The 15,220-nt window shown below is 47.1% G+C and overlaps 1 protein-coding gene across 6 annotated transcripts in view; it reads left to right on the top strand.

Moving 5' to 3' along the window:
* The window catches only part of BRPF3 (bromodomain and PHD finger containing 3), a 29,172-nt gene extending 14,654 nt beyond the window's left edge, over positions 1-14,518 (top strand). For 4 of the 6 annotated variants that reach the window (XM_030473447.1, XM_030473446.1, XM_030473444.1 and 1 more), the window contains exons 7-13: positions 138-404; positions 1,098-1,589; positions 4,015-4,108; positions 6,710-6,807; positions 8,721-8,818; positions 10,553-10,707; positions 12,245-14,518. In XM_030473447.1, the coding sequence (XP_030329307.1) occupies positions 138-404; positions 1,098-1,589; positions 4,015-4,108; positions 6,710-6,807; positions 8,721-8,818; positions 10,553-10,707; positions 12,245-12,428 (1,388 nt within the window). In that variant the 3' untranslated portion in view covers positions 12,429-14,518. The remainder of the gene's footprint in view (positions 1-137; positions 405-1,097; positions 1,590-4,014; positions 4,109-6,709; positions 6,808-8,720; positions 8,819-10,552; positions 10,708-12,244) is intronic. The other 2 variants (XM_030473442.1, XM_030473448.1) reach the window with 2 other exon arrangements.
* The last annotated feature ends 702 nt before the right edge of the window (positions 14,519-15,220 follow it).

The following is a 15,220-nucleotide window of genomic DNA, read 5'->3' as shown; positions in this document are numbered from 1 at the left end:
AACAACTGCTGAATCCCCAAACTAAAGCAATTGCTTCATGAATAGTATCAAAGAGAATGAGGCATGGCAGTGGTCCCAAATGCTTCTTCAAGAAGCCTTACTCCTTCCCTTCACTGTTACAATCTCTTTCGATGCAGTGGATAACATCCTCCTCCCAGAGAACCGGGCTCACCTCTCCCTGGAGGCCCAGCTGAAGGAGCTTCTGGAGAAGCTGGACATGGTGAGCACCATGCGGTCCAGTGGTGCCCGGACGCGACGTATCCGCCTTCTGAGACGGGAGATCAACTCCATTCGGCAGAAGCTGGCCCAGCAGCAGAACAAGACCATGCCCAATGGGGAGCCTGTGCTGAGGGAAGAGGGGCTGGATAAAACACCAAGGGAAGGGGATGACGAAGGGGAGAAAGGTAAGAGGTTACAACAGTATACAGGAGTACTGTGTGCAGTTCTGGTGTCCTCAACATAAGAAGGACATGGAGCTGTTGGAGCAAGTCCAGAGGAGGCCACGAGGATGAGCAGGGGCTGGAGCACCTCCTGTATGAAGACAGGCTGAGAACATTGGGGCTGTTGAGCCTGGAGAAGAGAAGCTGCGTGGTGACCTCAGAGCAGCTTCCAGTATCTGAAGGGGGCTACAAGGATGCTGGAGAGGGACTCTTCATCAGGAACTGTAGTGATAGGACAAGGGGTGATGGGTTCAAACTTAGATAGGGGAAGTTCAGGTTAGATATAACAAAGAAGTTCTTTACTATGAGTGTGGTGAGGCACTGAAACAGGCTGCCCAAAGAAGTGGTGAATGCCCCATCCCTGGCAGTGTTCAAGGCTGGGTTGGACAGAGCTTTAGGCGACATGGTCTGGAATGAGGCGTCCCTGCCCATTGCAGGGGGTTGGAACTGGGTGATCTTAAGATCCTTTCCAACCCAAACCATTCTATGATTCTATGATTTTAGCTCCAGCTCTCTAGTGCATGTCAGCAGTCAAGACCTGCTGTTTCTTCTATCTGTAGCCTTTGTGAAAGATGGGAATGGCTGTGGAATAACTCTTTGGGAGTTTTGGGAAATAACTATTTCTAAGATGTTCAAGCAGATTCTTTATTCCTTTAGCAGATGATTCCAAGCCCCCGCACCCTCCAACCCTGGAGCCCACAGGACCTGCACCCTCCCTCTCAGAGCTGGACTCTCTGCAGGACCCTCCAAAGCTCAAACCCATCAGTGAAAGCAAGTCCTTGAACCAGCTGCAGAAGAGGGTGGTGTCGGACAGGGAGCTCTTTGACAAGAAGGCTCTGCAGCGGGAGAGCCAAGCCTTCCAGCGCCTGCTCAGTGACAACGGGCTCAACGGGCTGGCCTTGCCCCCTGCAGACACCCCCTCCAGCCCTGCCTTCAGCGGCGTGGGCCGACGGACATCTGTCCTATTCAGAAAGGCTAAGAACGGAGTGAAGCTGCAGAGGGGCCTGGACTGCTCCCTGGAGAACGGGGAGGACCAGCAACTTTCACCCTCCCGCCCCGACGGGGAGCAACAAGCCCGGAAGCGGCCACAGAGCAGGACCTGCAGTGAGAGCGATGGAGAGAAGTCACCCAGGCAGGCAGGACAGAGAGGTAATTGCTTGGAATTTCTCTTCCTTCTGAACCCTTGGAAACTGTGTGATGGGGCTGAGGGAGTGGGAGTCTAAAGACGTATGCATCCAAACTGCTCACCTGAAACTCACTTTATGCTTGGGGGAAACAGTGTCCATTGTCAGACATGCCTGGTGAAAGATCTAGCTCTTCCACACATGTCTGAAATAGGGCAGACAAGACATGTCCGTAATGGCTTGTACCTCTCCTTCAATGACTATACATGGAGTTTCTGGTAACTTAGTTCAGAGCGGGGCCAGAGAAGGGCAATAGAGCTGGTGCAGGGCCTGGAGCACAAGTGTGATGAGGAACGGCTGAGGGACCTGAGGGGGTTTAGTCTGGAGAAGAGAAGGCTCAGGGGGGACCTTATTGCTCTCTGCAACTGCCTGACAGGAGGATGGAGCCAGGAGGGGGCTGGTCTCTGCTCCCAAGGAACAAGGGATGGGACAAGAGGGAACAGCCTCAAGCTGCGACAGGGGAGGTTTAGATGGAGATTAGGAACAATTCCTTCCCCACAGGGTGGCCTTGGCAGTGCTGGGGAATGGTTGGACTTAATGATCTTAAAGGTCTTTTCCAACCTGGTTGATTCTGTGATTCTATGATTTAAAGGTACTAAGGTGAAGCCCAGGGAGGTCACAGTTCTTCTCTTTGGCAGTCCACAGGGCTGCTGTAAGACAGAGTTTGCCATATTCTGTAGGGCAAACCAACATGCCCAGCTGCTTGCAGAGCTGTTGAATGGTCTGGCTGGAGATTCCAGGCTCTCTAGTAAGGGCTGGGAAGTGTTGACATTTCTGCCCTCATGGAAGGGTTTTCGTTGGCTTGGTCACTCTTTAAGAGTGAAGTTCTCTGCTGCAGAAATGGTGCATTTGGTTGGAAGTGTGCGGTGGGCCAGTAGCACAGCACCCATGTAAGATGAGATGGTAAAGATTATTTTTAAATCAGCTGTACTCTCAGTTCTGGAGTTTAAATAAAATTAGTGGGAATACCAAGCAGGTTCCTTCTCACATTAGATCCGCAAGTGAGAATAAGCAGCTGAAATGAACTTCGGAAAGAAACAACTGAGTGACAGTGATGTGATTTCTTTTTAATTCTGTGTTAACAGCCTGTTAATTGTGGGACAGTTCCCATTTGTAAGGCTTGGCTTAGCCCACACCTCAGATACTGTCTGAAAGTTATTAGGCTGTCAGAAGGTTGCTGCAAATGAAGAGGGGGAGGAAGGCAATTGAATCTGGGGATTGACTTACCAGGAAAAGTTAAAGGAAACACAAATGGCCTCTCCAAAGTGTAGAGGGACTCACTATCATCTTCTGCCTGTGATGAAAGCAGAGAGGAATTATCCACAGCGGATACAGGTCAGAATGAGAGGCTGAAATTAAAAAAGGGGAAACAAAAGCAGGGTGCAGGAACACCATTCATATCCAGGCAGTGATGTTCTTCCTGTGCTGAAGGAGCACTGCTGGCTTCTTCCTATGGGTTACACTTCTGCTTTTGTCGTTCAGCTCCTTCCACTGTTTCAAACGTAGTTCATTGCTCCTAACTGAAGGGAGTGTCTGGTGTGCCAAATCGTGTCACTGGAGGAGCAGATAAGTGGGATCAGGATTGTCAGAACAAGATGCTCCTTGTGGCACTTATATATTTACAGGTAGAAAAACCAGTAGTGGCTTTGGCGTGAATTTGCCCTTTGTATGGCTAATGGGGAACCTGGTGGTGGTGGGACCCTGGATGGGAGAAGGCATTTCTTGTTCTTTGGGCTTGGAGATGCTCACTGGGGTCATTCCCTGTCCATCCTACCTGTGCCTGGTTGTGGGATCTTGTCTAAGCTCAGAGGTGATGCCAGCTGTCTGTGTAGGCATCTCTCTGGTACACAGAGAAGTAAACCTGGCAGTGAAGAGAAGATATCCAGCATCTGGGGCAAAGAAGTGAAACGTTCCGCTTACAGCTACAGTGACAGAGAGGAAGGTGGTGGTGAGCTGCCTTCTGCCCAGGAGGAATTTGCTCTGTCCACTGGAAAACCTTGTTCCCAGAAACTGAAACCAGTTTTTCCTAGAGCATTTTTCTCTCAGCACGTCTTCCAAATGACACTTGGAAGCCAGATGAACAAGTGGTTCATTTCCTGGCCTCTGGGCTTCCCTGGTGAGCTGGCTCTCCTATTCCATCCCTGGGCACTTCTCTAGCACTTCTTTCTTCAGAGACTGCCTAATTTTTCATGTGTCGGGGGTAGAAATACCTCTTACTGGCCACCTTTGCAGCTGAGTCTGCGGAACTCAGTACAGAATTCTTCTCTCTGGTTGAAGCACTCATCTTTGTGGTTGTGAGTCACGGGACAGTGACCCCACCTGAGCGTTGGTAGCATCTTTGTGTTTTGCTGCTGCTTCTCTGGGCTGATTCCCACTTGTCTCCTTGGCAGGAGTGACCAATGGCTTTGTGAAGCACACAGAGAGTGGCTCTGACTCCGAGTGCAGCTCTGGCCTGGGCAGTGGGCTGGTGTTTGAAGCGTGCAGGTAAGTGCCCCGTGCAAGACTGTCCCCAGAACACCTTCTGTGCTTGGATTAATCTGCCTCGTTTTATTGTTCAACCTCTTTGTTTCAACCCCAGCCCAAACTGTTACTTATTTTGTGTGTTGACCCTAAAAGACAAAGAGCTTCCGAGGTTCCATCACATCCTATTAAGCCCGAAAGCAGTGCTTCATTTTCAAGCAAATGGGTATTCAGTTCCTCAGTGCATGCACATCCTCTGCTGATGGATGCATGCCTTCTTGCAGCTCTTGAGAGCCAGAGGTAGAAAAACTGTGAACTCAAATGTCCAGTTCAGCACTACAGGTGAAGCTGAACTTCTGCTGCCTACTGAATTGCTGCTTTCTTCCTCTCAGAGGTTTAAAAGCAGAACTGGGCACTTCAAACAGGCCTGAACAGTCTTAAAGCAAACGTCTGTCATCTTTTGGTCAGATGTTGGGGTACCATATCTATTTTCTGGTCTTACCTACCTGTCCAGCCCTCCTAACACTGACTCTGGTGATTTCACAGTCCTTTCACTGCATGGTAAAACCTGCATTTTGCTGCAGTCACCTTTGTGTGTGGCAGGCTGAGGACATTTGACCTTGATGGGTAAGATCATCCAGGACAGGCAGAAGCACGACTTTCTTATTGATATTCTTAGTAATATTTTCAGTACCTTGAACATGTTGTTGCCCTCTGTTTGTCTGTGATGACACAGAGGCTGAACCATCACTAGAGAAATACGTTCAGACATTTCCTCCCAACACATGTACTCAGTCCTGTAAGATTTCAAGCTTGCAGTGGCAGTTGGGCACTTACAATCATAAAACTCCCCATGTTCACCCATTCTCAGGTCTGAACATACAAACTATGAGCTGTGTAACACATAATTCTGGTTGGATCCCAGGAGCATTTTTCAAATGAAAACTTCGCTCTGCTCTGCAGAGCGATCCTAAATGTTGGTTGTCAAAAGAGGTGGATAATTTTGCAGTTGTAGCTAAGGTTTGATTAGTGTTTCCGTTATAAATCTGTTCACAAAGGCTTTTTGTGCCCTTGACAAAGGGCAAGGCCCTGGGTTCAGAGGAGCAGTTTTGATGCCAGGGCTTTTTCCTGTGGCAGTGATCCCACTCCACAGTCAGGTGCCAGACAGCCCGAGGGAAGCATGGGGCACCACAGTAAATGATGTCTCAGCACAGGCTGAGCCCTTTGGAGGCATTGGACCTCCAGCTCTTCTCGGAGGTGGGACACCCACCCATTTCTTCATCTCTCCCTTCTTCTCTGGGCTGTGCACCCAGATCTTCAGCTCAGTCATTGCCTCTTCTGTAAGTGCATGCAGATCTCACCAGAAGCTCATTGCAGGAGGGCTGGACTAGAAGGCTTTTGAAGGTCCCTTCCAGCCCAAACTATTCTGTGATTCTATTGTTATCAAGTGAGGAGCTGCATCAAAGGGAACAAAAAGGAGAGACCTGGATTCACACATAGTTGTAGTGTTGTTTAAATGAGGGCCCTTGAGTCATGCAGAAATCCTTCACTGGGTGAGGGTACTGTCAGAACAGGACCAGGAGCCAGAAACTTCCTTTCAAACTATGTCTTGGCCTTATGGCCACACTGTACTTGCCTCTGTTTCCCCTCTATAAGCAAGGGAGACAAATTGGAATTCACAGGGGAGTGTGGGGACTTGTTAGTTGGTGTTTGTATAGTATTTTGAAGATGAAACGTGTGATGTAAGTGCTTACTACAATAATTGCCAGCAATTTGCATAGCAAAAATTACATTAGAGCTATGTGACACCCACAAAACAAGAATTAAAACATGTCTCATGGATAACTTGTACAATTATTCTATTCAGGAACTGCTCTGTTTACTCCTTTTTCTCCAGTTTGGTTTTTTTTTTTGAGCACCAAATTCACCCAGAATGGGTTACTAGAAAACTTTAAAAGAAAAGTAGAAAAAAATCCTCAAGAAGTGAAAAAACCATGATTGCTTGAGGTGGAGATAGTCAGTTTTCTATCTCTAATATTTGTAGTGATGAGGCGAAGGCCATGGGCTGAGAGAGTCCCAACTGCATAGGTATGCTCCATCCCTGGCAGCGTTCAAGGCCAGGTTGGACAGCATCTCTGGCAACATGGTCTAGTGTGAGGTGTCCCTGCCCATGGCAGGGGGTTGGAACGAGATGATCTTAAGATCCTTTCCAACCCAAACCATTCTATGATTCTATGAATCTATGATTGATTCTATGTTGGAGCCATGTTGGAGGGCTGCTCGATTGTCTCTAAGTCGGTACACAACTGGGTGAGCTCGTGCAAGCTCCAGACATCACCACATCAGCTCTTCAGCATGAGGTCTTTGCTGGCTTTCTTTCTCATGTTCATGGCTTAGTTTCTGGTAGGCCTCTTTCATTGCTCGTGGCGAAGCTGGGATGATGTCCAGTGTACTTTTACCAGAAGAGATGTATGGATGACATTTTGCTCAAGGAGTCACTATTCTTTTCATGTCAGTGATGTTCCAGTGTTTTAAACAGAGCTGGGGAATCCATTTATTTGGCTTTGTTTTCAAGGGTTAATCTGCTTTCTCCAAATGCCCTACTTTTCCATATCTTTCCGACAGCGGTTTGATGCCTCCCAAGAGGAGTCGAGGGAAGCCGGCTCTTTCTCGAGTGCCCTTCTTGGATGGTGTGAATGGAGACTCTGATTACAGCAGCTCAGGTGAGAACAGCTCTGCAGCACACCCTGCTCTGGTCCCAACACTCCATCTGAAGCAAGGGGAGCAGGTGTCAATGCAGGAACCAGTCCTGGGTGAACTACCCAGGTTGTCCTATCAGGCTGCTTACCTGCCCGTGCATTGCTACCTGCTTGGTTATAAGTGTAGCTTATTGCATAAAAGGCTTTTCCTGCTGTCACATTTGCTGGTGTTCTCCTCAGTTGGGTGCTTTCTGTAGGTCTGGTTTGTATAATGTACCTGGCACTGTCTTCACCTGTTCTGGGACTAGTTCTCTTTAGTCATGCTGCAATACAAACAGTAAATCATCATTTTATATGAGAAGTCTCTCTAGAGATGACTTTGTGGCTGCTCCCTCTTGTATTGCTGTCATTGCTTTCAAGGTCTTTGTAACAAAGTCATCTTTGCCAAACTGTGCTGTACAGCTGTAAAATTAAGTCACACTCCTCTAGTCCTACCCAAGGCACTACACCAATCTTGCAGTGCTCACATGAGCAGATTCTTGTCTTTCTTACAGTGTGTCAGTGCTCGAGTTATTGCTGGTTTGTGCTGAAATCAGAACTCAGCTTTGAATCCCTGGTACTCTCTGTACAGCTCCCGTGTGCTGGCTCCTATCTCCCTGGGAACCATTATTATCCCAGACCCCAGGCACTCAGCAGGCTGCTTTGGGGATAAGCTGACAGAGCAGGGCTGGTGCTGGGAGAATTAGAATCAGTGGGAGAATTCTGTGGTTTAGAACATCATTTCATTATGGAGGAATGCATCTGGAATGCAGTAGTGGAGAAGCACATCAGATCCGTTTGGCAGGGAGCTCTTTTGGGTCATACTCAGTGTTTTCTAGATTCAGTTTGACTTCTGGTAAAGCCAGTGTTTGACCATTTCCCCCCCAGAATAAGCACTACTGCTGTAAAATTCACATTAATGGAGATTACTCCTTTTCCAGGACCAGGAGCTGGCAGATGAGTTACTCATGTCTTGAGTGGATCCTTTGCCATGCCGTACTTCTGACTGAAGTTTGAAAAATTAATGGTTAATAGACTTTTGTCAACTAGAACCAGGCATTTCCTACAGTCATCAAATAGCCCCACAGTATTATGGTATCAGAATAGTCTAGAGATTTGTATTTAGGAGCAGTAAAAACGAGCTGTCTGAACAGTGGTTCAAAGTAATCTCAGATACAGCTTCATCAGTTCCATTGAGGATGGATTTGGCTTGGTAGAGCCTAATGGACCAAATTCATCTCTCATATACCCATTTGATTTCAGTGGTACAGCAGCTATTCACTCCAGAATTGAATTTGATTCATAGTTCCATACTGAAGAGTTCACCTGAAGCTACATGCACTAATAGACTTTTAGACCCATGATTTAGGAGGCTGTGGCTTTATCTTAATGCAGAACATGACTGTAGTGACAGAGCATAAAGAAAGCTGGACATTCACCGTGGCCAGGCTGGATCTCACTGCACCTTACCTTTTACCATAAACTTACTGCAGATGTGATCTTCCTTACTGCAGAGAGGCCTTATCACCTCTGGATTGGATACTCAATGCATGTAGGTGCAAACAATGAACAGCTTTCCATTTTGCTCTAGATCTTGGTTAAGAGAAATGGTTTGGGATTATGCAGGTGATTAAACGACAAAGAGCTGGACAATAGGTTTGTTATGAAAAAAAGGCGAAATTCCAGCTTTCTGCTTGCTGCAGAAGCAAATAAAAGAAGAAAACAGAAATATTGTCAGTATGTTCTAACTACAAGAGTGGTTCGTCAGTTGTAGCTGATTGCTGCTGAGACAGTGCGAGCCATCACACCCAGGTTAGATGATGGTGTGGTTTCTTGTGTTATCATAACCCCCTGGCTAGCAATCACCCTCCTAAACCGTGTCTCCTTCTATCCCTTAGGCAGGACTCTCCTGATGTCCTTTGAGAGTCAGGCTGAGCTGGAGCCCTTGGAGCTCGTGTGGGCCAAGTGCCGTGGCTATCCCTCCTACCCTGCCTTGGTAAGTACACCACTGCTTTCATGCAGCCTGTACCCGCATTGCAGGTAGCCCAGAACACAGTGCTAGTGTGCAGTGTAACCAGGCAGAACAGGAAAACTTCCCAAAGTCATGCAGTGTGCCCTTTTTATTTCCTTTTCCCTTTGCACAGTGAATTTTCCCTGTGCTCACTGTTTCCGAGCATTGCAGAGGAGTCATGAAACATTGATCTCTCGGTGCCAGGAACAGGAGGAGATCTTTCCTCTCCTCTCCTATACGCTCTGTAGGTATCGGGAAAGCGATCAGTACTGCTGGCATGGGAAGACCTACATTTTACAAAGGCAGGCACCAGGTTCCACTGGTGTCCAACTGCCTGCACAGTTTCCTGTGTAGTGAGTACAACTCCCTATGGTCTTGTGATGGACATATCCTCTTCCAATAACCGTATGTTTGATTTAAATATGAGAATATATTCATGCATTTGCATCTAGTCCTTTGAATGATAGTTGCTTAACATTTATCCATCTTTGGATATTTGACTGTTAAGGTGAAATCCATAAACCTGGCTTCAGTTCCAAAGCCAGACACAACATGCAGTTGTTGCTAGGAAGTGCCAGTACCACTGCAGGCTTTTATGTGCTTGCTCAGTTATCAACAGAGATGGCTGAAGTGAGTATGTAAATAAGAACATGGGATAGAACAACATTTTGGGTTTTCTGCTACTTTTAAATAGATCCCTTGAGACGTGGCTCTTCTGCCATCTCTAAGTGGGAGCCCGCAGGAGGGAACAGCTATGGATCTGCTAGCCGTGTCAGCCAGCCAAAGCACTTTTAGATCTTTGTGTTGCTGTGGCCAAAGTTAAACTGTGTGTTGGCATGGATTTAAACGCTGAGATTGCCCCCCCAAAAGGCATATTTCTATAACAATCTGTTGCCGTGCTGAAGTGTCTTCACTTCAATTCCTGCAGTTGGCCAATGTCAAAGCCAAGCTGCTTTTTTGAGCCCTTAGGAGCCAAGATCAGGAGGCAAACAAGAGCAGATTGAGTGTTGTGCACATGGCAGGGGGTTGGAACTAGATGATCTTTAAGGTCCTTTCCAACCTGAACCATTCTGCGATTTTGTGATTGTGTCCACCCTTTGCTTCTCCTCCCATGATCACATAGCACAGATGTCTGACACTGACTTCTGCTTTACATGGGGAGAATCACTGTGCCTGCTGTTACTTCCCTTCAGCGACCCCAGTCTGTGTTCCCCATCCCTGATAAAGCTGGCTCTGCTCATCCGCTCTCTCAGAATATTGACCTTGGTTCTGCTTTAGTAGCAGAATAAATCTGAGCAATTGCACTGAAGTCAACTGGACTGCACTGGGATGGTGTTAACCTCACTGTGCCTGCTGCCTACAGCAGTGGTGTTACATTTGTTGTGTGAATTTGGAGTGAGTGAGGGAAATCCTTCATTGAACACAATGAGACTGAGTTTCTACTAAATTACAATTGGTGTAAATGCATCTACATTCTCACAGAACCACATACTTACAGCTTTTCCCTTTTTTAATATCAGGTGCTTGACTTTTGGACTGACTGGCTTCTCTTCCACAGGGGAAGACAAAAAGAGCCACTGAGAGAAAACATTCTGCTTACCCATCCCAAATAGATCTTCATTGTCTAGCTTGATAGACTGAAAGAACAGAGAAAGAAAATGCATTTTCTGCAGTACTTGAAGGGGTTTGTGCTTAAATGTCTTTTTCCTGTGTCACTAGATAATCGATCCCAAGATGCCACGTGAAGGTTTGCTCCACAATGGAGTCCCCATCCCAGTTCCACCCGTGGATGTGTTGAAGTTGCGGGAGCAGAGGCAGACAGAGGCAGGAGAAAAGCTCTTCCTCGTCCTTTTCTTTGACAACAAGAGAACCTGGTGAGTGCTGTGGCAGAGAGGGAAGATTTAACATAATCTCTGGTACATGGGAGCATGCAGGGATTATGATGATGATGATGATGTTACATGGAAATTGGAGATTTTAAACAAGAAGCAGTCAGGAAGAGTCATAAGGAAGGCAGCATGCTTTTCCTGGCACAAAAGCATGACATCTAACGTGGTGAACAGCCCAGCATCCTTCACCCAAGGGTCACATCACCACAAAAATACTGAGGCACATGGAGAACCAATTTAATAGTCCAAATCCGCAGCAGATTAGAGAAAGCATTTGATTTTAAAACAGCAGCAGACTGAGCAGCCAGTTCCAGTGCTGCACAAAAGATTGGCCAAAAATCTCCAGGGTAACATTTTCCAAGTGCTGGGTTTATTCCGTATTTAGACTTGCCTGATTTTGTCAGAGGTGCTGAGTACCTGCAATTTTCAAATCAGGGTATTTATGTAAGATGGAAATGTAGGTGTAAGCACCTGGTTCAGGGCAAGTGAAATACCTCAAGGCCTGTTCTCTCTCGGTCTGCATCTGCTGATTTTTATATCAGTGGGTGACCATGTTGCCATGCTCACATGGTAACAATAACCCAGCCACATATAATAAGCCACAAACCAGGGATGTGCCTCAAAAAATAAAGCTTTGAAATCCATGTATGAAACAATAGGAAAATTGGAACACTGGAGAATTATGCTGGAAGAGGTGAGTCCCTGCAATGAGGCAGCAGGCACATGCTGAGCCCACTGGATTATTTAACCAGCAAATGCCGCATGGGAACATGGATTTAGAAAGGAGCTTAGTGGTACTTTGCGAGCCCTTTTCCTTCTTAGTCTCCTGGGGAAGGTCTTTGCTGGCATCTCTGGAAGAGCAGGGAACCAGGAGATCAGGGAAGGGCAAGGGGATGAAGGAAGTATGTGAACATTGCCCCTCTTGGGGAAGCTGAGAAGGGGATTATGTTTGCATCACTTGATGGGTATGTTTGTGTCCTCTGGGGAAAAGAGGTGCCAAGGGACACACTCCTGAGGCTTTTTATTAGTACAGTGCATTGTTTCACTGTCCCTGATTACTAGAACCACTTGGTATAGGGCATGCTCTTCAAAGAGGTACTAATGAATGATGTTTAGCAGAACATCAATGGCAGCACTTCCTGGTGCTGTAGTCATCAGTTCTCAGAACACCTAAATCCAACTTGAAATTGAAACTACCTTCCCAATGAAAATCACCATTTCCTTGGCTTTGCCCTGCTCTGGTGGGTGTTTACACTCTTAAGGAGCCACGTAGAGTGGGTATGAGAGCCAAGCACATTGGAGCAGTCGCCTCCTGCAGGGAGCTTGGGAGCCCCTCAGTGCCATGGGTTAGTGGCGGCCTTGGCAGTGCTGGGGAATGGATGCACTTTGATGATCTTAAAGGTCTTTTCCAACCTCGTTGATTCTACGATTACGAGGGCAGGAGGCCTTCAGGTCTTTGCTCTTCCTTCCCTCTTCCCCTCTGGATGCTCTTGGTGATGGGGCTTTGCGTTCTCTATTGCAGGCAGTGGCTTCCACGTGACAAAGTCTATCCCCTCGGCGTGGATGACACAGTGGACAAGTTAAAGATGATGGAAGGACGGAAAACCAGCATCCGCAAGTCTGTGCAGGTGGCATATGACCGAGCCATGATCCACATGAGCCGTGTGCGGGGGGATCATCCCTTCCTTACATCCAACTACCTGTAGGGGCTCGGGGTGGCTGGTCCTCCTTTTCCTCCAGAGCCCGCGCCTGCTGCGGCGGCAGAGCGGATCACTGCGTGCACTGACCGGCCGGGGGACACCAATCCCAGCAGCTGTCAGCACTCCTTGAAGTACCCTGAAACGTGCCAAAAAGCCTGTCCAGCTTCTTTCTGAATGTGTCTCTCTGAAGAGCTGGCAGGGGGTGAAATGTAGAGTCTACAGGGCCAGGAGGAAGGTGGTTAGGAGAAGCTGCCAGTGACGGGAGCCAAGGTGAGCCGATGCAGTGAGCAGAGCTGGGATGTTTGGACCTCGGGCACCACCCTCGGGGGGGTTTAAGTCATCAACCAGCCCTGAGTAATTCCCAGGGGCCCGTGACCACTGTAACTGAACCAGGATCCTTTATGGAAATCCCAACCGGACTTTCTTGTGCCAAATTTACCCAAACCATCATTGGCCTTTTCGTTTTCTTTTGTTTTAAATGACATTGATTGTCCCATCACATTCAAAACCAAAAGGCGTAGCTGGGAGTTCACCTTCTGGTCTTGCTGCCTGCGTCCATAGTGTTTTCATGTTCGATTTCTCTCATTTCATTTAGAAAAGCTTGAGATATTTTGGTAACCTTCCCCTCTGCTGCACACACTTACATGAAAGAGCTTTAAATACGGAAAGCAAAGTACCTGATTTGTGTGTGTGTGTATGTCCTAGAAATTTCTTTGGTAGTTTCACATTTATAGGCTGATTTCTGTGACTGTGCTTGTTCCAGCAGCATTTCATATCATGGTTTAGTACAGAACTGAGTCTAAGCAAAGAGAGCTTCCTTCTTTTAAGAAGCAAAACTAATTTTGGAGGTGTCTGATGAGCTGGAGCAGCTTTGCAGGCACTGAGGTTGATCAGGGTTGGAGGGAGATACATCTTTTGTGTTGCTTTATGCACATTTGGTGTAAGGCTCCTCTTCTTTTCTTCCCTTTTTTGTCTCTAATGTGTTCCTCTGGCTTGGGTTGGGTTGAAACCAAGCACTAAATAGAGCACACGACCATTTTGCCTTTCCTCCTTCTCCCACGCACATGTATCTGTGCCCTGGTGTGTGGGTCTCCAGCATTGTCATCCATTAAATCCCAAGTGACCCCAGCTCTGCAGACAATCCCTGGCTGTGTGGGTTTGCATTGCAAAAACCAGGGACAACTCATGTTTGGAAACTTGATGACAAAATCTTTTCTATTAGCCAAGGACTTGGTGATTTCTTGTGCTGTGTATCCCTTTTTGCTTTCCCATGTGAAGAACCAAAGGTGCAGAGCAAGATTGTAGATTGAATTATCATCATTTCGCTTTTTAACTCAGTATTTTTTTATTATTTTAACTTTTTCATACTGAAGAGAATGTGTGGGGGGGTGTCAAAATAATAATAATAATAATTGCTAGTGACTAGTGGGGAGTAATCACTGCCATTTCTACTTGGTCTACTTTTTTAAGATACCACTTCTTATAGATTGGGACGTGGAACCACACTTTAAGGAAGAGATTCCTGTAACATATAGAGATGGGGCATAGGATTTTGTAAAAATAGTAATATTAATAATGCCTATGGAGTGTGGCAAGGGAAGGATGAGGTGTAAATAGCTGTAAAATACTGTTCTAAATTATTTAGACCTCTTGTCACCATTCTTGAAGTCCTCAGTTGTGTTGCTGGGTCTTTTATATGCACACAGTGTAATTTATTTAAAGGAACATACACTTTGCCAGGTGGTAGCTCAGCTGTGGACTCGTGACCTGTGTATATGTTTTAAGATCTTGGGAGTTGGGGTTTTGGGGGGTTGGTTTGGTTTTGAAATGCCATTTTAGGCTTGGAATTGGCTGATATCCTGCTGTTGCTCCGGGACCCAAACAAACATTACTGTCAGTCTGCTGTAAAGCACAGAGCGCTCTATTTATTGTAGAAAGTGAGTTTATTTGCTTTCTAGAATTGTTTATATCAGATGGTATAAGAGAAGTAATAAGAAAATCTATGCTTGAAAAGAAGATGCTAATTTTACCTACTATAATCTGACTGTCTGAGACTATATTTTCTCTCTGAGAAATAAATGTTCTAATGTATAAAATGAGAGTCCTTCCTTGCTAGTGTTGAACTGAGATCAAGGACATCGCTCACCGTGGTGGGTTTTGTTCATCCCAGTTGTCCCAGATGCAGGTGGAAAGAGCAATGATAGGGAAGGGACACATGGAAGAAGCATCTCCAGAAGGTGTTTGCTCCTTGTGCAACAGGTGACAGCATTGGATGCTGCAGGATGGGAGCCCTCTGGCCTGGGGCTGGCTGAGAGCCCCTAGAGGGGTGGGAACTGGGAATTTGGGGCTTCAACCCCATCTCCTCGTGATGCCCTCGGTGGGCCTGGGGGTTTCTCGGCAGTGCTCTTGCATTGTCTCTTCCCAAAGATGCATTTTTCCCTCCTGCACAGGCTGGTGCGGCTGCAGGTGGTGCTGCACCATCAGGGCCCCTCTGGTGCAGACCCTGTTTCCCTGGAGGCTGCTGCTCCCTGAGGATGCTGGCGTCATTCTCATCCACTAGAAGCACGAAGCCCTTCTGGGGCCAGAGGCACAGATCCGCTGCTGTGCCTCAAAACCCTGCCGGAGTCAGGGGAGGCTTTTCCCTTCCTTTCCCCACCATCCTGTTGCCAGCCCCAGCACCACAAATCCAGCAGGAGACACATAAAGTCACCTCTTTGAAGGTCTCATCCTGGCCCTCACCGCCTGCCGTACAGCATGTCCTCTGCCTCTGGGCTCAGACAACTACCAGCCTGATCCAT

This window comes from Strigops habroptila, chromosome 18 (genome assembly GCF_004027225.2).
Source record: "Strigops habroptila isolate Jane chromosome 18, bStrHab1.2.pri, whole genome shotgun sequence".
Taxonomy (NCBI): Eukaryota; Metazoa; Chordata; class Aves; order Psittaciformes; family Psittacidae; genus Strigops; species Strigops habroptila.
Note: the sequence above shows the minus strand (reverse complement) of the source record. Positions and strands in the feature narration are given on the sequence as shown.